Below are 21,555 nucleotides of genomic sequence, written 5' to 3'. Positions count from 1 at the left end.
GTAAAATGTTTTTTAAATACATTAGAAGCAGGAAGCCTGCTAAAAAAGCAGTGGGGCCCTTGGATGATAAAGATATAAAAGGAGCGATCAAGGAAGACAGTGCCATTGCGGAGCGATTAAATGATTTCTTTGCTTCAGTCTTCACGGCTGAAGATGTTACAGAGGTTCCTAAATCTGAGCCAGCCTTTTTAGGCGACAAATCTGAGGAACTCACTCAGATTGAAGTGACATTAGAGGAGGTTTTGGAATTAATTGATAAGCTGAATAGTAACAAGTCTCCAGGACCAGATGGCATTCACCCAAGGGTTCTGAAAGAACTCAAATGTGAAATTGCGGAGTTATTAACAGTGGTTTGTAACCTATCCTTTAAATCCACTTTGGTACCAAATGACTGGAAGACGGCCAATATAACACCAATATTTAAAAAAGGCTCTAGAGGAGATCCTGGCAATTATAGACCGATAAGTTTAACATCAGTACCAGGTAAATTAGTAGAAACACTAGTAAAGAGTAAAATTGCAAGGCACATAGAAGAGCACGAATTGTTGGGCAAAAGTCAGCATGGTTTCTGCAGAGGGAAGTCGTGTCTGTCTAATCTATTAGAATTCTTTGAAGGGGTTAATAAACATGCGGACAAAGGGCACCCAGTGGACATAATATACCTAGATTTCCAGAAAGCCTTTGACACGGTTCCACACCAAAGGCTTTTATGTAAATTAGGTGGTCATGGGATAGGAGGAAAGGTCCTTTCATGGATCGGGAATTGGTTAAAAGACAGAAAACAAAGGGTTGGAATAAATGGTAAATTTTCACAATGGAGGGGGGTAACTAGTGGTGTTCCCCAGGGCTCAGTCCTGGGACCGATCCTGTTCAACTTGTTCATCAATGATCTAGAAAATGAGGTAAGCAGTGAGGTGGCAAAGTTTGCAGATGACACCAAGTTGTTCAGGACAGTCAAAAGCAAAAGGGATTGTGAAGAACTACAAAAAGATCTCAGCAAACTGAGTGATTGGGCAGCAAAATGGCAAATGAAATTTAATGTGGGTAAGTGTAAGGTAATGCATGTTGGAAAAAATAACCCAAATTACACGTACTACATGATGGGGTCAAATTTAGCTACGACAGATCAGGAAAGGGATCTTGGAGTTATAGTGGATAGTTCTCTGAAGACATCCACGCAGTGTGCAGCGGCAGTTAGTAAGGCAAATAGGATGTTAGGAATTATTAAAAAAGGGATCGATAATAAGACAAAAGATATCATACTTCCCCTATATAAAACTATGGTACGCCCACATCTCGAGTACTGCGTGCAGATGTGGTCTCCTCACCTCAAAAAAGATATATTGGCATTAGAAAAGGTTCAGAAAAGGGCGACTAAGATGATTAGGGGCTTGGAAAGGGTCCCATATGGGGAGAGGCTAGAGAGACTGGGACTTTTCAGTTTGGAAAAGAGGCGATTGAGGGGCGATATGATAGAGGTATATAAAATCATGAATGGTGTGGAGAAAGTGAATATAGAAAAATTATTTACCTTTTCCCATAATACAAGAACTAGGGGACACCAAATGAAATTGATGGGTAGTAGGTTCAAAACTAATAAAAGGAAATTTTTCTTCACACAGCGCACAGTCAACCTGTGGAACTCCTTGCCCGAGGAGGCTGTGAAGGCCAGGACTCTATTAGGGTTTAAAAAAGAGCTTGATAAATTTTTGCAGGTCAGGTCCATAAATGGCTATTAGCCAGGGATAAAGTATGGTGCCCTAGCCTTCATAACAAGGGCAGGAGATGGATGGCAGGAGATAAATCACTTGTCTTCTGTTCTCCTTCTCTGGGGCACCTGGCATTGGCCACCGTCGGCAGATGGGATGCTGGGCTTGATGGACCTTTGGTCTGACCCAGTATGGCCATTCTTATGTTCTTATGTTCTTATGATAATAAAAGAAATGTTATAAAAATAAGCAATAATAGGGAATCAATGTATTTTTATAAAAGTTGTTTAATTCCCTCTTACTTTACATTAATATTTATAAGCACCTTGTCATTTTCTGTCAATTCAAAAAACAACAGGAGACTGGAATAATTTTAGCTAGCAAAATATGTGAAGACTTGTGAACTATGGATGAAGAATTTTGTAAAAACATATGATAGTTTTGTACATGAAGACCATAACCAGAATCTGGCATTGATTTATTCAAATTTTGCTTTGTCAGAGATCATAGCTTACATGTCTGTAAACATCAAAATAAACATAATTTAATTTTACAATTTACTAAACAAACACTTCTTACCCTGAAAAGATACATGTTGTCCTCTTCTCTTGACCTGTGCTTCAAGCATTGTTCAATAATTTGTTCTCCTAAAATTGTAATGGTGCTTAGAAAGTACTTACAACATTGTGCAAGTCATAAGAAAGGCCATTTTAATGTGTGCAGTTTCCTTATGTATTCTTTTGATCAATATTTAACTAATGCAACTGTGAAAAACTATACATTTTCGGCAAAATGTTCTGATTTTGGTCCCATAGTTAAAGACCTTCTATAACTGAGTTGTTTACATGGATTTAATTCACAAGCATGTACACAACAAAATCACTGTACCAATGTTTCCTCACCTACTCATAAAAAGGATGTCTTCTACTTACACTAAAACATACAAAAAATAAACTACAAAAATCGTTTACACTTAATTTCAGCAAAAAAAAAAGCTTTCTTCAAGAAAAATGATTGTTTTTTCAGCCATCAAAAAGGAATGCAAGTAAACAATAAATACAATGTGCTTTCTCCATATAGACATATTTACACGTGAGTCTTTGGCTTATGTTGAAGTTTCTCTATAAAGAACTTTATGTGATCCAGCCATCATTGCACATTAAGAAAATAAGCCAGTTATATATAGTTGCAACACTTGAAACAGAGAAGGAATTTTACTATTGATCTGCACAGCTTTGTTTTACTTTAACAATTTATCAAAAGAAAAAAGAGGAAAAAATAATATATAGAAAATCTTGATACATGCAACAGATGGTGGCTCTACTGTAATTGAGAGATGGCTGCATTTATAAACACTGAAAAAAGTCCTAATTTGATCAAATCTGTTCTGACTGTGGGTTTCATTAAGTTTATTCATCTGACACTAAATGTTGATACTTTACACAGGCATAGAAACATACTGAGTTCTTTTATTAAGATCCAGAACTTCCTAAGAAAAATACGTTTGCATTTAAGTTTTAAAAGTCCCCCTCAGTAAAATTTCTCTTCACAGGTTGAACAACTGCTGTCAAAACAGTTTGCTCAGCTTCATATTCTTGGTGCACTTTGTCACATGCATTGTAACTAAGATGATTCAAGGTACTCCAAAGCGACATCATAGCAGAAACGATATTGCTCCTGAAAAAAAATGAGAACATTAAAGAAACAGTCTGATATATTTAAGGGCAGGGAAATCTATGAGCAACTACATTCTCTGCCTACTGCTCTGCCATATTAGTCCACATATTGTTTTTCTTATAAATTATTAGCTGCATAATGTCAGCTCTGATTTCAAACCTCAGCCTAACCACCACAGTGGAAGGGAAGAACTGGCCATGCATGGCAATCAGCTATTGCTTCTCTGTGATTTGTTCTGCTTCTGGGTTAGCTACAAAACTTGTAGTTCATTTTCTAGCATGAATAACTTCGGCCTCAGTACAAACCGATAGTTTCTTCCCTCAATGTCAAATGGTATTTAGCTGCACACTAGCAACATCACCTTAATATCATCGCAAGGGAATACTGAGCTGTGATACTGAACTGCAAGAGGCCTGAAGACAGTGCTAGAAATTGTGATAAATAATGTAATGTCAAATAAATCAGGAGATGCATTTTAGTGAGGAGATCAGGAAGCACAGCTAGGAAATCTGGTATTTATTCTCAGCAAGGCTACAGTTCAATGCCAATATTTCTTTAAAAAGGATGTTGGTTAAATGCTACCATCTTTTAAAACTAAACAAAATGAGCCTGTTCTCACGATTTACTTTAGGTTGCAAAGTAAGTCAATGTGATCCACTAGCAGGAAGTGGTGGGGATATCTGAAAGGGTTTATTGTGCTGCTCATTTTTGTTATCTGATGATCTTTTTGAATGTAGGGCAGATGACAATGCTACATTGGTTTTCCTGGTTTGTTTTCTACCAACGACTCAACAGCTGCCACTGCTGTTGTTCAAGACTTCTGAATAAAAGCCCACATAACACAGGCCACAGAGAAACACACCTACAGAAATTCAGTAACTGCAGACTAAAACTGCAATGGAATTCAGGGCTTTCTAAAAAAATAATTTACCAGAATCATCTGTAACATGCACTGGACTCTCTTTACAGTGGTACTTAGCTACAATAAGTCATTTGTCATATGGTGTGACCTCCTTTCACTCTCAGCAACAAACTGGAATCCATCCAACAGTTTTGTATACTTTTTGTACCTCAAGAGCATGCCGCACAGACAACAATATAGAGTACTTTTAGCAAGGTGGCCACAGGTAGGCGAGAAAATTTTAAAAACTTCCCGTCCCCTCATAGCTGTTAACATTCTAGCTCGCATTTAATCCACTGCAGGGGGAAGTAAGTTATGACCCTGGCAAACCAGGTCATGCTAGAGTGTACTCATGTCAATTCACTTGTGTAGAATACATCAAAGTAATTAATTGTATAGAGTGTATTTGGTGTTCAAACTTCATAAAAGTAATGGGATGTTGCATGCATTGTTTTTACTAATCTGTGTCCTCTCACAGTTGTAATAGCAAGCATTTATATAAGTGCTACTTGTGATGTTATTGGAATTTTATAATAAATATAAAAACATTTCTGCAAGCACTGTATTAAGTTTGCATCAAATCTTGGGCCAAGTGGGCCAAGTGAGGTGTCAAATGAAAAGCTGGGAATTCACTGAATGTTTATGCTGCTCATATACATGTATCATATTTATAGGTAAATTTATGAGAGTGGGTCTGTACTGGTATTAGAAAATGTTGAAGTACTAAGGATCACAATGAAAGGTGGTGTCTCCTCCCAGCTGGCAAGATGGGCTTAAAAGGAGACTCAGACTTCTTTACACATCTCAGGAATTTAGCTGAGACTGTCATCTGGGAAACTTCAACAGCAGAATGCCCCAAAGAAGAAAGGACAAGTGACCTGAAAAGGTGATTCACCATTAGCCTATGTGACCAGAGAACTTCCCTTAACACGGCAAAGCTATAAAGATGAGCTTGGCTGTGGCCATCTTGTCCTTTAGTCCTCAGACCACTGCTCCCAGCCTCCATCTCAGGAGCAGTTTGCAAGAACATCTCTGCTATGAGCTAAGCCTGCCTGGACCTGTCTCTCAGAGGATGTATTTTCAGATACTTTCAGGATAGCAGCTTTTACCATCAGCTGCAGCCTGCATCAAGAAATCTGACTGAATTATGTAATTTAACAACTTTAACAATTTCTCTCTCTCACCCTATTCTTTCTTTCTTTTCTTTTCTTTCTTAATAAACCTTTAGAATTTACATGCTAAAGGAGTGCCACAGTGTGCTGTTTTGGGCAACATCTAAGTCCATATTGACCTAGGAATGTGGCCGGTGCTTTTGGGGGCTGAAATAATCTGTTTGGATTTGGCAAAATTGGTTTACATAACCTCTCACCTGAGTTAGGAGGGTTACTGGTTTCGGCAATAAAGCTGCTGGAGATCTGTGGGATATGCTAATGTAATCCCTTGCTGGCTAGGAAGACAGAAAAGGCCCCTTTGTGGCTAGCTTGCTTTGCCTCATGGAAGAGGGAACCCCGGTCTGGGCTGTAAGTGGCCTGGTTTTGAGCAATTTGCTCTGGTTTGGTTCTCTTATCAGTACCTAGGAAACCTCACGGATATTACAGCCCGTAACTAAATAATTCATTGGACAACAAAGAAGCCTCAAGAAATGCTAATGAAGGCCTGAAAATGGTGCTAGTTCAAAAGCAAATTACCATTGTGTGTGATTATACACACACTCCATCTCTGAACCATCTGAACTCTTATAGTAAAGTGTACCAGCTGCAAAGCAGAAATTCCCAGAGTTATTCTGGGTAGCCTTGAAAGACCTTTTGGGAAATTGAGTGTCAGCATGGTTCAGCACCAATCATTGAAGATTTTTAAGAGCAGGTGAGATAAACACCTGTCTGGGATGGTCTAGATGGTGCTTGGTCCTATCATGAGTGCAGGAGACTGGCCTTGATGGCCTGCTTGCATTGTCTTTAGTTTAACTCTGGCATATCAGTTGATCTGGAGTAAGCGACGGGATTGGGAGAAACCTCATGTGGTGTGATTTTTAGTATGGGTGACCATTACCATGAAGTTCCATTTGATTGGCATGGCAAGATAACCTGGAGAGCCTGAGAGGACTTTCTGAGACTTCATGCTAAACTGGCATAGTGAACCAGGAATTCACATTTGGTACTGGCTTAATGAAAGCCAACTACAGATTACATCACCAACCTGGGGTACCTAGTCCTGGGGGAATTCTGCAACTGTTACATTGGGATCCACAATAAAATTGAAGAATTCCTACAGGACTGGATATGTGCTCTGTCCCTAACAGTCTGCCCTGATGTAGGCACTCTCAGTGTGAGCCACTCCAGACAGCGTGACAGCAAAAAACTATAATTAGGAAATTATATCATATGTACGCCTGAAACCCAGTAAATTCTGACTCCTGGAACAAGGGATATATGGAAAAAGGCAAACTAGAACCATTTTGTTTAATCAGTATGTAAGTTCACAGGATCAGAAGCAATTTCCTCCATATATAAACCATGAACCTTTTTAATTTCAATTGGCAAATCTGAGCTTAGTGCTAGAGGCAACCATCTGCTTGAAAACTGAGAATATGTGTGACGCCAGCTGCTGACAGCATGAGTGTTAAATGACAAAAATTCTAAGCCATTCTCCAACCTGCTTTCATACTTCACCATCACAAGAAAAATCTTTAATGTTGAAGGTCTCATTTTCCTCTAAAAGACCTTCACTCAGTCTTCCTTTTGGGGGGGCAGAAATGGAATATGAAAAGGTAAACTACCCAGTTGAAGTGGATGGGGACGGCATTTAACACTTTTTTTTTAAATTACATTCCTTGAGAGTTATGGTTTGCTAAAGCAAGTTTACAATAGTAAAAGAGAAAAATATGCTTTAACATTAATGTCTTCTTGCATTATTTTGTCTCTCTGAGGGAGCAGTGTTACAAATGATCACGAATAGCAATTACAATTACAAAATATAATATTCCCACTTCACAGTTCATTCCTCTTCAGAAAATATGTCTTGACTTCGCATTTTAAGTTGGTTTGGCTGAGCAAAATAGGCTATGATGATACTTTGAGACTCTAGGATGATCTTGAAAGATCATTGTGTATTCTGATTGTTCTGAGTATTTTCCTTGAAAAGCAAATGACATAGTAGGAGAGAAACGACCTAAAAACACACACACAACCCACATACTTATGATGCTATCCTCTATGCACAATACATTTGCAACTACAGGATGTAACAATTTCCAACAGTACACTCACTAAGAACATTACGCTCACTAGTGGGAATTATACTAGGATGATAACCAGCACATCGCCTGACTCTCATAGATGAATTCCTATGGATGTCTATGAGCTATGCCAGGAGGAGAAGATTCAGGATCTAGCGCTGTGGGTCACACCAAGGAAGCTCGCAAGTAGCCATATAAATACACACTGTACATTAACCTTCTTGCTAACTGCCATTGCATTCTTGCATTCCAGTCAATGGGGATGTAACTTACCGGAGTTTCTACCATGTTTGGCTTACTGTTCCGTAAAGTCTTTACTGCGTGGAAAACATCAACAACATTTTGTCTTTTGACCATTTCAACAACTATGCCTATGGCACAGAACATTCCACTCCGGCCACCTCCATTCCTGAACATAAGCAAAACCAGAGAGTTAATACATCTGTTACATACAACTATACTGGTCACATGTACTTCACATTTAATTTGGCAAAATACACAATGGGGGATCCATTAGAGGAGACACATCTTTATCATTCACTTCGTAGCTCTAGGACGTGCAGTTTGAAACATTTGGCATCACTGCCACTCTTGAGACTATTTTGAAACAATGGCAGTATCCTATATAGGCTCATTTTGTAGTCTAGCGATGCTGTAACATGGCTTAAGTGGGCAGAAAAAATTAAAAGCAAGTGGTCTGAATATAAATTGCAACATTTTCCATTTGTTTCCTGGAGGGAACTGTTTTAAATCATGAAAAGCTACAAGAGTTTTGTCAGAATATTGCTGGAGCATGCTGCTGATTTGATCTTTAGAGATGCTACTAATCTTTTTAGTAATTTTTTGATACTATTTCCAAAGGTTCCCAGATCCCAGGATAGGTTTTCTCTTCTTGAATATAAATGTAAATTAAACAAACTATTTGAGTCTGTGGAGACCATATAGGTGTTCTGCAATTTTGCTGTTGTTGAGTTAAGAGAGATCTGTGAACACTGAATTTTAAGTCTTTTTAGAAGTCAGTTTATTCAGCTACTAAAATTGAAGCTTTAAGCTGAAATGTTGCAGAAGAGATTAAAATAATTGGTTACAAATATGGTGGGACTCAGTGATCTTTCTTTTCTCTTCTTTTTAAATGAGTGTGCTAAAAAAGGAAGTACTGTCTACATGCTATACGTAATTATTTTTCTCAACTACTACTACAGATATGTAATAAAAATGACTACAGGTGCAGGTACTCATATTCTTGGTACAGAATGACACAAAATAACTAACACGTAAACTTTCTGGAAGCACAGCATGCAAAACCATATATGAAAAGCTTCATAATTTATGATCAGCTGCCACTTAGCACAAAGAAGAATCCCATTGGACTACTCAGTAGTATAATAGTGTTGTATCAGAAGTCACCTGGGTACCCTCATTTGTAGACACATGGAAAACACTGCCATTATGTGTAAGAGGAGAATATTGGGCATCCCGAAAAATCCAGCAAAGCAAAACATGTATCTGACTAGCCAGTCTCTTCTATTCTGCTCATCTTGACAGTATATAGACCTTAGTATAAAAGGAGTGACAAAAACCCAGGGCCAAAATTAAAGAAAACAAAAATAGGACACATAGGCTATGTCTATACTTAGAGAAATCTTCGAAATAGCCATGCTAATGGCCATTTCGAAGAATACTAATGAGAAGCTGAAATGCATATTCAGTGCCTCATTAGGATGCCACTGGCTGTGGTACTTCGAAATTGCTGTTTTTTGCTCTCATGCAGCTTGTCCAGATGGGGGGGTCCTTTTCGAAAGGACCCTGCCAACTTCGAAATCCCCTTATTCCTATTCAGCAGATAGGAATAAGGGGATTTCGAAGTTGGCGGGGTTCTTTTGAAAAGGACCCCCATATGGACGAGCCATGCGGGAGTGAAAAGCATCAATTTCGAAGTGCTGTGGCTGGTGGCATGCTAATGTGGTGCTGAATATGCATTTCAGCGCCTCATTAGTATTCTTCGAAATGGCCATTAGCATGGCTATTTTGAAGATTTTTCTAAGTGTAGACATGGGCATAGAGAAGAACATAATAATAGGAGCACTGGCTTGAAGATAAAATAATGAACTGGATGCAAAGAGTTTGAAATGCTGCCGTATGCCTAGATGCCATAACGAAATTACTCACAGACAGTGAATGATAGTTCGGCCTTCCCCTTCTTCACATTCCTCTTGCCATTTTTCAACCTGAAGAATTAACTTCAAGAATGATCTCTTGGAGCCTGGAACGTCTCTGTGAGAAGCCCATCCCAAATACTGGAATTGCTGTACCATCAGATAACCTTCCTGTGGCTGACAGAAGTCAAACCAATTTATATTAACCTGGCACATTTAAAATCAGTTTATTTAATCTGTGTCAATTTCATAATACTGTGAAACTAAATCAGAATATGCACTGCCGACAAATTACATTACACGCCTGTGCTGAGCATACATACCAAGAAAGAGCAAAACGTTGTCTGTGTAAGTATTGCAGGAATAGGGCACAGTGGAACACATTTAAGAAGAAAATGTTCTGGAGTAGCTGCAATCAGCAGGATATAAAAATGTATAGGTGCTCTAATGTAACCACTCCTAAATACACTAACAGGAATATTCCTCTAGATTCTAAACAGCAAGGGTTTTTTTCCTTAATTTTACCTATACACAATCAATTAAAATCCAAATTGTTGAATATATAGATCTTACAGAAATGCGGTGGCTCTGCAGCAGTATTTATCCTGACAGAAAATACTTCCAGTTATAAAAAAACAACAAATGATGGTGCTATACAAACATGTTTTTTGCTTGCTTGGAGTCTTCTCCTTTTGCTAGCCCATCACATCCTGATGGCAAATCTCTGAGCCTTTCCTAAACTGGGTTTCAGACACAATGTCCTGAGATGGCTCAGAATGTTTTAAAAAAGGGTCTGCTGTACCTGGCTGTCCTGAAGAATAAATAACTCACTCTGGTTTCATGCGGCAGGGCAAGGCAAAGATGGAAGGAGATGGGCGGTCCTGAGAGGGAAAGAGATGGTGTAGAAGGAAAGAAAGGTTGACAGGAAAGATAGATATGAATGAGATGGAAGAAACTAGAACATAAGAAAAGGAGAGAATGAACATCAAGGCTGGAACAAGTGCAAGAGACAAGAACAAGCAAACTATAAAATATAAGAAATGAGAAAGGACTACAATATAATCATTTAGGCTACGTCTACACACGCCCCTCCCTTTTGAAAGGGGCATGTTAAATGAAGCGGGTTGAAAACACAAATGAGGCACTGATATGAATATTCAGCACCTCATTTGCATAATGGAGGCCCCCTGGAGGGTCGAAAGTGCTGCTTTTGAAATGCAAACTAGCTGTGTAGATGGGGTTCCTCTGAAAGGAAACCCTGATTTCAAAAGCACCCCTCTTCCCCAAAAAAATTGGGAAGAGGGGTGCTTTCAAAATCAGGGTTTCCTGTTGAACGAACCCCCTCTACATGGCTAATTTGCAATTCAAAACCAGCACTTTCGAACCTCCAGGTGGCCTCCCTTATTCAAATGATGTCCTGAATATTCACAGCCGCGCCTCATGAGCATTTTCAACCCGCTTCATTTACATGTCCCTTCCGGAGGGGAGTGGCACGTGTAGACGTAGCATTAATGTATTAATAGCTCTACGCTTTATTGAATTTCCCAGACAGAAGAAGGAGAGTTAAAAGGAGAGATGAAAATATTTTGCTTAACACCTCTCTCAACCGAAGCACACAGTTTGGATTAAAAATGCCCAGTTTTGAACCATCTATGGGGGGAAAAATACCAAACAGTGTAAGAAACCAAAACCTGACAGAAAAGCCTTTTCAACATCCTTTAGTTTCCCCATATCCATTATCATAATTGTTCATGAGTTAAATTAGAAATATGCTATGTACTCACAAACACACTGTTCAAACCTGATTTCTAAATATGAGACGTAACAAATGAGGGCAATAAAGTGGAGAATGGTTCCTATAGCACAACCTATTGGTTCCAAAACATTTTAACTCATTAAATGCAAGCAGCATGGCAGAAATGAGTTCCTAGTGGGGATTCTCAAGGTGGTGGTACTGGCTGGGAAACCGAATTTGAGAGAGTGTTGAAATAATGCAGGACAACATAAGAGCAGGAACAGAGATGGAAATGGGGAAAAGAAATGAAGAGTTCACCAAGATTTACATTGTTAGTGGAAGTGGAGAAAACATGTTAGTAAATGTAGAAGGTCAGAGCAGACCGTCTCAAGAACCGCCGAAACTAAAATAACATTAAAGAGTCTTTTCACACATATTTAATAGAATGTACTAACACTTCGGCATCGTGGTTCTCGCACCATGACGTGTTAGCTACATAACCACCAGTGTCCTTCAGAGATGCTTAACATACAATTTCAAATGAGAAGCTCCGCTTGTGTCCATTAAAGAGTCACTGCTCACAATTCTGGGTTATTATTGTACACTGGCTAAATTTAGAACAATTCCATTACTTTTTGTGTGATGCTCTATTGCATTTAGTATAATGGATAACAATAATGTTCCTTAATATTCTCCTAACCTACTATGGAATTTTGTAGATGTTTGTAGAAAAAATAGTTAAATCCTAGGAACTGAATATTTAATTCTGTTCCATTTAATGTCTGAAGAGAACTAATATTGTATAGTTAGTATTATTTAATGCTCAGATCCATAATAGCCCAGCTAGCTGTTGTTATGATGATACTTACTCTTGTTAGATTGCATATCCTGAAAATTCTATTTATTACATCACAATCCATTGAACAAGACATGCATTCCACTTGAATCGGACCGTATCTCAGCATTCCTTCTTCAGGCCAATACTGTGGACAGCCCTAAAAAAGAATAAAGTGAGTATAATTAAAAGTTAAGTTGCATCATGAATTTTGTAGTATTTCATTGTTATAGCAATACACATTATTGTACAGTAATGGCTATGTTAATTAATACTAATTACTTACTGAAGAGCAAAAGCCACTGGGTAATTACATTGTAATTGCAACGACACTGCGCTATGATTACATCCACCTTATTATGAAGTGTACCCACTTTGATACATGAATTTGTTCACAGAACCCCTACGCACAAACACTAACCTGTGCTAACTCAACTTCATTTAACATTACGACAGAGGTACAGCCATAGTCATACACTAATCTCCAGAAATCTTTCACAGTGTTTGGCAAAGGATGTTGTGTGACAATGAAGGCAGCTGGTTGCCTGTAGCTCTGTAAAGAAAAAAGGATGAGTACAGGAATATTAGGGAAGAAAGCAACGAACAGCAATTATGCAGTCTGGGCCTCTTAGCAATATAAGTAAAACAAATGAGTAGCATAAAATCTAGTAGTTTTAACAAAAACAATTGTTCAACCAATAAGATATCTTTAAGTGGAAAATAAGTAACAGGTCACAGTACTCATACTTGTATTCTATTACACAAATAAAGCCCCTTTAAAAGTGAGCTCATTGTTGCATACCTTGCTGCACTGGCAATTACATTACATGCATTCCCAATACTTTCAGATTGCTTTAAAATACTTGGGAGACATAGTAGAGATGGTTTAGCCTTATTTTACATAGAGGGATACAAAGGCACAGAAAAATTGATTTAATCAAGTTCACACAGGAAGTGTGTGACTTAGCCATGAACTTGACCTACATCTTGAGTCACAGGATACTGTGTTAAGCACAAGGCCACTTTTCCTCTCTTAATTGAGCCTAAGCCTAGTTGAGCTTTTCTTAATAAACCTTCTTTGGGCTGAGTTTATTGGAGAAGTCTTTCAGCATATGACACCCCTTCTGTCCATCTCTTGGTTGGTGTTGAGGCAGGCTGAGAGCATTGCTGTGTCGTCCCTAGTGGAAGGAGTCGTAAGTACACCAAGCAGGTTACTTCACGCACAAGATGCCATGTGGGAAGCATGATATTTGGGCCACTGGCACTTGTTTTCACAGTGGCTAATTTCCAATGCTAGGGGCACAGCTGCATAGTTCTGGATGTTCTTAGGGTGCACTGCCTCCTACTCCAACTGCAATACTCCTGATAGAGCAGTTTCAGTCCTACCTCCCAGAGGCTGCAGTCCATGTAGCTGCCACTGGGGGGACTTCTGGCCTTTCAGCACATACTGTGGGCAGCAGAAAGGAGTAACAGCAAAGCTAGGAAGACAGGCTTTGATGGGACAAATCTCACTAATCTCCTGGAGGCAGAGAACGGAGTTTTTCATATATACGACCTACAGCCTCCAGCTCCTGGTGTCCCTGCAACACATGGGTTGCAAGTAACAGAAGGAGGAGAGACAGCACAGTGAGTTAGTGTACTGGACTAGAGAAGTTCAATCTGTATTAAAAAAGAGAGTTCCCCACTTTCCAGGGGATCAAATGCACAGTGATCAGCATCTGAGATCGCTAACCTTGCAAAAGAAAAACAAAGTTGGTAGATTTTTAAAATGTTGCCAAGATTTCTCTCTCCCTTCTTTGTTAAGACCATTTTACTGAACACTACAGGAAGAAAGAATTACCCTTTCTTTAACCAGCAAGAGTTCTCTCTCACATTACACAGTTTTTCATGGCATGTTACGCAGACAAAGGAGATAGTCTCTTACATCCATAAGAGCAGCATTGATATAGTTGCTGCTCTCCCCATCAATAGTAATTAAGAAAGGCAGACATCTGTCAGGTGGCAGCATATCCATGAAGCGATTCTTATCGTGATTCCTTGGCAAGCAGGCAATGCTGCAGTCTTCAGCTTGCAGTCGAGGGGTCACAGAATTCAGCGTCTACAGAGCAGAGGGAGTCACTGTCATGTTATGGTGCATCGTACAGGCAGGGTTCTAAAAACTCATTTTCTTATTAAAATGTTTCAATGTGGGGAAATAAAAAAAATCACAAGCAAACAAGAGCATGTGCCTGCTTGAGAATCTTATCATAGTTTTTCAGTTAAAATGAACCAAAGCTCCGAGGTACAAAGACACAGCAGGGACTGCTTAATGGATCCTCAAAGCGCATCCCCCGTAATATGCAGCCCAAAAGGAAGAGAAAAGAAGAGAATCTTGTGAAACACATATTACCTGTGTTTCACTTGCTTTAAATACAAAACATCCCCCCATCCTGCCAGTTCAAGGTCGATACCGTTCATCATAGTCAGCAGTCTGCTGCAATTATAATCTAAGAAGCCTATTTAATATTTAAGGATGACCTTGTAAAGCACATAATAAAAGAAAAGAGTGCTTTATTGTGTTAAATACAAGAAGGAGACAGAGTTTATGAATTTGATATAAAAGCCTTTCTATTTAAAAGAACCTATATAAATACCCAGAGGCAAAAAAGTTGCTATTCTGTGAAAAGCTACCAGTAACTGTAAATACCTGAAATTCATCTTTCAGATGTGAAGAGTTTGTCTGAGAGTCTATTCTAATCATATCAAAATATGCAGCTTTGAATTCACAGACAGGGATGGCAGTTTCTCCACATAAGCAAGCTTCCAGAATGGCATCATGAATAAAGATGTACTGTTCCTACCAAGGGGAAAAGAAACAAAATGTATAATAATTCAAAAACAAAAGAAAATCTTACTTTCTTTCAAGATAAGCAGATAGACTCCCTCTATAAATTGTATTTAAAGCAGCTTCCATCAACCCACTGGATATTGTTTTAGCATCTTAAGTACAGTACATTCTGCCTAACCAGGAGGCTGCTAAACCATATGTTTCTCTGAGAATCTATGTAAGTCCAGTGACAGTAAGAGGATAAGTACACTAATTTGCTTAATGGGGGGAATTTTCAGGTGATTTTTGCAGTGCATTGGTCAGTGTGTGAGACAGTCTTATAGTAATAATTCTTATTTGCTGCCTTAACAGCATTTTTTGTTCCTGATACATTCAGAAAGCATAGAAAATGCTTCAAATACAAGCTGCTTCTGGCAAGTATGTGGCATTTTCCATGTTACATACATACATGTGGACGGCGTCTCATACCTAGCACTGGGTATGCAACAAATTCAGCATTACACCAATACAGGAGATGTTGCCTCCTGAGTCTGTTGCCCTGTCTGGCGAGTCTGTAAACCCCAACCCGCTGTGTTGTTATTCCAACAGTGTCATTTGTCAAACATTACGCAACACTCACAGTACGCTAGTTACTTCCAAAAGTTAGTAGCAGACACAGTCTTTGCCCACAAATGATTTAAAATCCAAGGACAGACAAGCAGGAACAAAACACTTGGTAGGGTAAGTGAAAAGGACAATGCAAGTGGCATTAATGTTGTGTGGTGACTCATTGGTGTGAACACATCATGATGGTGGTAGTTATTGCTTCATTTTTAGGGATAACAGTTACTATCTTTCTGTGTTCGTTGAGATGTGTTGCTGCTCATATCCACTCCATGTTAGATGTGTGCACCTCATGTGTACCTTTGCCAGAGATTCTTCCGTTCATGGTATCTGTCAAGCTGGCTCTAGCACCCTCTTCACACTGTGTGTGTATGCACTGGTTTAAAGAGTGCCCTCAGCTCCTTGTAGTCCTTAACTCTGACCAAGGGTCAGGAGGGTGGGCTGTGGAACGGGCATGAGCAACACGCTTTGAAGAACAACAGTTATGAAAAGGTTAGTAACTATTTTTTCTTCTTTGAGGGCTTGCTCATCCATTCTACACTAGGCTACTCCCTAGCAGCACCCCGGGAGCTGGGCTCTGAGTTCACAGGCATCCTGACAGTAACACTGCTCTTCCAAAACAAAATTATTGTTCCAGGCCAGCTGAGTCATGATCTAGTGAGATGTTTGGTGAGGTTTGCTACTGGGAGGGAGTTTTGAGGAGAGTTCTCCTGGTGAAGGAGGATGCAATTTACAGCACCTTGGGGTAAATGGCTGTCTGGCATGTGTGGGTGTTCTGGGCTTGCGTTTGTTTGTTTGGAGTTTTGAATACTGAGCCATATGTGTTTGTTTGTTTGAAAGGCAGTGTGTGCTCAGGCTGGCAGTTGGAAGCTGTGAACCTTAATTAGGATTTCAAATCTAAAACTCTCTGCTCATTGGTCGAGCTGTAGCCAGAGGGAGGGACTATCAGGAGGGCAAGAGCTTTATAAACCCTGCTAGTAAGTGATCAGGGAGCTTGTGACCAGGGCGTCTGCTAACAGGAGGGAGTTTTGAGAGGGAAGTTCAGAGGGGGCGCTTAGAGGGCACTAGTTACTTCTGACCACCTGTAGATGTAAAATTTTTATAAAACTATTTTAATAAAAGCCCTGCATATAATAAAATTTATTTTAGGAGAAAATGCAGGCAGAAGCCCAGCAGCAGAGTGAGGGCTATTCTGTTTATTGCATCGAGTGTAACATGTATAATTATCTGCCCTGTGGGTGGGTAGCGTGTGTGTGTGTCATGACCCTCAGAGACAGAGTTCAGGCTTTGGAAGTCAGGCTGGCTGAACTGGAGGAACTAAGGAAGGCAGAGAGATATTTTGGCAAGGCTTTCTGGGACACTGTGGTACAGTCCCACCTTCAGTCAGACAACCTCAGAGCTGTTAAGGAGGATGAAAGGCTCAGAGGAAGAGAACGGTCAATGAAAGCAGCAGGAAATCATCCCATAGTTGAGACCTGCCTTCCAAAGGATGTTACGTTATCATCTCGTGCTGAGGATACCTCTCTGGGGTAGGGAACGCCAGTTGTTAGGAAGAGGCAGATGTTAGTAGTGGATGATTTCATCATTAGAAACACAGATAGTTGGGGTTGTGATGATCAGGAGAACCGTATGGTGACTTGCCTGCTAGTGCAAAGGTTGCAGATCACTTGAGGCATCTAGATAGACTTATGTGTAGTGCTGGGGAGGAGCCGGTGGTTGTGGCACATGTAGGTACCAATGAAATATGGAAGGGGAAGGAGAGATGTCCTGGAGGCCAAATTTTGGCTGTTAGGAAAGAGATTGAAATCCAGGAGCTCTACAGTGGCATTCTCAGAAATGCTTCCTGTTTGACACGCAGGGCCAGGTAGGCAGGCAGAACTTCAGAGTCTCAATCCATGGATGAGACAACGGTGTAGGAAAGAGCAGTTTAGTTTTATTAGGAACTGGGGACACTTTTGGGATAGGAGGAGCTTACACAGGAAGGATGGGCTCCACCTAAACCAAGGTGGATCCAGACTGCTGGCTCTAAACACTAAAAAGGTCGTAGAGCAGTTTTTAAACTAAGAGTTGGGGAAAGCCGATTGGTGCAGAGGAGCACGTGGATTGGATGGAGACTTCCCTTAGAGGAGAGTCTATTGAAAAGATTCTCAAAGTTTTAGACAGAGAGGAGGGGAGATGATATAATATGCACCAGATCAGAAAAGAAAAACTCACATATAAAATAATCTAATACATCAGGGAAGGGCAGACAGACAAACGGTGGCAATTTTTTAAGTGCTTCTACACAAATGCTAGAAGTCTAACTAATAAGAAGAGTGAACTACAGTACCTCGTACTAAAGGAGGAGATTGACATAACAGGCATCACAGAAACCTGGTGGAATGAGGACAATCAGTGGGATACAATCATACCGGGATATAAAATATATTGGAAGGACAGAATAAGTTGTGCAGGTGGTGGAGCGGCACTGTATGTGAAAGATAATGTAGAATCAAATGAAGTAAAAATCTTAAATGAATCAAAATGTTCCATAGAATCACTATGGATAGTAATTCCACACACTAATAAGAATATAGCAGTAGGGATATATTATTGACAGCTTGACGAGGACAGTGATAGTGACGTCGAAATGTTAAGGAGATTAGAGAGGCTATCAAAATAAAAAACTCAGTAATAATAATAATAATAACAACAGGGGATTGCAATTATCCCCATATTGACTGGGTGCATGTCACCTCAAGAAGAGATGCAGAAATAAAATTTCTTGATGCCTTAAATGACTGCTTCTTGGAGCAGCTAGTACAGGAACCCATTAGGGAAGAGGCAATTCTCAATTTAGTACTGAGTGGAGCACAGGATCTGGTCCAGGAGGTAACTATCACAGGACCACTTGGGAATAGTGGTCACAATATAACAACATTCCTGTGGTGTGAAGAACACCTCAGCAGTCCAACACTCTGGCATTTAATTTCAAAAAGGGAAATTACACAAAAATGAGGAGGTTAGTTAAACAGAAATTAAAAGGTAGAGTGACTAGAGTAAAATCCCTACAAGCTGCATGGAAACTTTTCAAGGACATCATAATAGATGCCCAACTTAAATGTATACCCCAAATTAAAAAAAAAACTAGTAAGAGACCTAAAAGAGAGCCACCATGGCTTAACCACCATGTAAAAGAAGCAGTGAGAAATAAAAAGGTATTTTTTAAAAAGTGGCAGTCCAATCCTAGTGAGGTAAATAGGAAGGAACATAAACACTGACAATTAAGTGTAAAAATGTAATAAGAAAAGCCAAAAAAGATTTTGATGAACAGCTAGCCAAAAACTCAAAAAGTAAAAGCAAAATGTTTTTTAAGTACATTAGAAGCAGAAAGCCGGCTAAAAAACCACTGGGGCAAGTAGACAATTGAGATACAAAAGGAGAAATCAAGGTCAATAAAGCCATTGTGGAGAGATTAAATGATTTCTTTGCTTCAGTCTTCATACCTGAGGATGTCAGGAAGATTCCCAAACCTGCACTGTCCTTTGCGGATGATGAATCTGAAGAACTGTCCCTGACTGAAGTATCATCAGAGGAGGTTTTGGAACAAATAAAAAAAACTTAACAATAACAAATCACCGGGACCGGATGGCATTCATCCAAGTTTTCAGAAAGAACTCAAATGTGAAACTTCAGAATTATTAACTGTGATTTGTAACCTATCTTTAAATCTGCTTCTGTACACAAGGACTAGAAGACAGCTAACATAACACCAATATTTAAAAAGGGATCTAGAGGCGACCCTGGCAATTACATATCGGTAAGTCTAATGTCAGTACTCAGCAAATTAGTTGAAACAGTAGTAAATTGTCAGACACGTTGAACAACATTATTTGTTGGGCAAAAGTCAATATGGCTTCTGTAGAGGAAAATCATGTCTTACTATCTATTAGAATTCTCTGAAGGGGTTAACAAACGTGCAGACAAGGCAGGGGGGTCCAGCAGATATAGTATACTTAGATTTCCAGAAAGCTTTTGACAAAGTCCCTCACCAAAGCCTCTTGTGTAAATTAGGTTGTCATGGGATAAGAGGGAAGATCCTTTCATGGACTGAGAACTGGTTAAAAGATAGGAAACAAAGGGTAGGAATAAATGGTAAATTCTCTGAATGGAGAAGGGTAACGAGTGGTGTTCCCCATGGGTCTTTCCCAGGACAAATCCTATTCAACTTATTCATAAATGATCTAGAGAAAGGGTTAAGTAGTGAGGTTGTAAAGTTTGCGGATGACACTAAACTGTTCAAAACAGTCAAGATGAAAGCAGACTGCGAAGAACTTCAAAAAGATCTCACTAAACCGTATTAGTTTACAAATGAAATTTAATGTGGATAAGTGTAAAGTAATGTTCATTAAAAAAAAAAAGGCAAAATAAACCCAACCAAGTATACATTCAATATGATGGGGGCTAATTTAGCTACAACTAATCAGGAAAGAGATCTTGGGGTTATCGCGGACAGTTCTCTGAAAACATCCACACAGTGTGCAGTGGCAGTCTAAAAAACAAATAGGATCTTAGGAATTATTACAAAAGGGATATAAAAAAAGACAAAGAATATGTCACTGCTCCTTTATAAAACTATGGTACACCTGCATCTTGAATACTACATACAGATGTGGTCTCCTCACCTCAAAAAAGATATTTTGGCATTAGGAAAGGTTCAGAAAAGGACAACTAAAATGATTAGGGATTTGGAATGGGTTCCATATGAGGAGAGGCTAAAGAGACTGGGACTTTTCAGTTTAGAAAAGAGGAGACTGAAGGGGGGATATGATAGAGGTATATCTAATGATGAGCAGTGTGGAGAGGGTGAATAAGGAGAAGTTATTTACTTGTTCCTATAATATAAGGACTAAAGGACACCAAATGAAATTAATGAGTAGCAGGTTTAAAACTAATAAAAGAACATTCTTTTTCACAAAGCTCACAGTAACCTGTGAGCTCCTTGCCAGAGAAGACTGTGAAGTCTAGGACTACAACAGAGTTCAAAGAAGAGCTAGATAAATTCATGGAGATTAGGTCCATAAAAGGCTATTAGCCAGGGGGTAGGAATGGTGTCCCTGGCCTCTGTTTGTCAAAGGCTGGAGATGGATGGCAGGAGACAAGTCGCTTGATCATTGTCTTCAGTCCATCCCCCTCTGGGGCACCTGGCACTTGCCACTGTTGGCAGACAGGATACTGGGCTAGATGCACCTTCGGTATGACCCAGTAATGGCCGTTCTTATGCAAAGGTCTGTACTGATGACAAGATAGTGGCCCTGCAGATGTCCTTGATTGGGAACTGTGAGAGAAATACTGCCGATGAAACCTAGGGACTTGGCCTTATTGATATGGTATTGTGACAGCACCTTTGGCAGTAGGACCAGGTGGAGGGTGCAGCTGAAGAATCCCATGATTTCAGAGACCCTTGTGACCAGGGTAACTGCCAACAGGAAGGCAACCTTCCAAAAGAGAAATAACAGGGGGCATGAAGCTAGTGGCTCAAAGGGGGAAATCATGAGTCTTGACAGAACCAAGTTTAAGTCTGATGGAGGGATCAGCTCACAGTCTTGAGGACACAGCCTCTCCAGCCCTTTGAGAAACATACAAGTATTTCATGGGAGAACACTGACCTGCCCTTCACCAATGGCTGGAAGGCTGAGATGGCTGCTAAATGCACCTTGATAGACAAAATGAGTTAGGCCCTGTTGCTTTAAGTGGAGCAAGTTGTCTACGGTAGACTGAAGGGAAGATTAAGATGGAACACTCAAATTGAGAAGCCCTTTCATTTAGCCAGGAAGGTAGCCCTGGTGGATACCTTTCTACAACATAGCAAGATAATGCTGGACATGTTCTAAACCA

General features: G+C 39.7%; 1 protein-coding gene across 4 annotated transcripts in view; it reads right to left on the bottom strand.

The window, feature by feature from the left end:
* Positions 1 to 2,168: 2,168 nt before the first annotated feature.
* The window catches only part of PTPRK (protein tyrosine phosphatase receptor type K), a 635,931-nt gene continuing 616,544 nt past the window's right edge, over positions 2,169 to 21,555 (bottom strand). For all 4 annotated transcript variants that reach the window (XM_074990593.1, XM_074990595.1, XM_074990594.1 and 1 more), the window contains exons 24-30: positions 14,935 to 15,084; positions 14,173 to 14,346; positions 12,670 to 12,801; positions 12,283 to 12,408; positions 9,692 to 9,855; positions 7,796 to 7,931; positions 2,169 to 3,386 (exon numbers count right to left, since the gene is read on the bottom strand). In XM_074990593.1, the coding sequence (XP_074846694.1) occupies positions 3,333 to 3,386; positions 7,796 to 7,931; positions 9,692 to 9,855; positions 12,283 to 12,408; positions 12,670 to 12,801; positions 14,173 to 14,346; positions 14,935 to 15,084 (936 nt within the window). In that variant the 3' untranslated portion in view covers positions 2,169 to 3,332. The remainder of the gene's footprint in view (positions 3,387 to 7,795; positions 7,932 to 9,691; positions 9,856 to 12,282; positions 12,409 to 12,669; positions 12,802 to 14,172; positions 14,347 to 14,934; positions 15,085 to 21,555) is intronic.

This window comes from Carettochelys insculpta, chromosome 3 (assembly GCF_033958435.1).
Source record: "Carettochelys insculpta isolate YL-2023 chromosome 3, ASM3395843v1, whole genome shotgun sequence".
In the NCBI taxonomy this organism is placed as follows: Eukaryota; Metazoa; Chordata; order Testudines; family Carettochelyidae; genus Carettochelys; species Carettochelys insculpta.
This window is presented reverse-complemented; position numbering and strand designations above follow the sequence as displayed.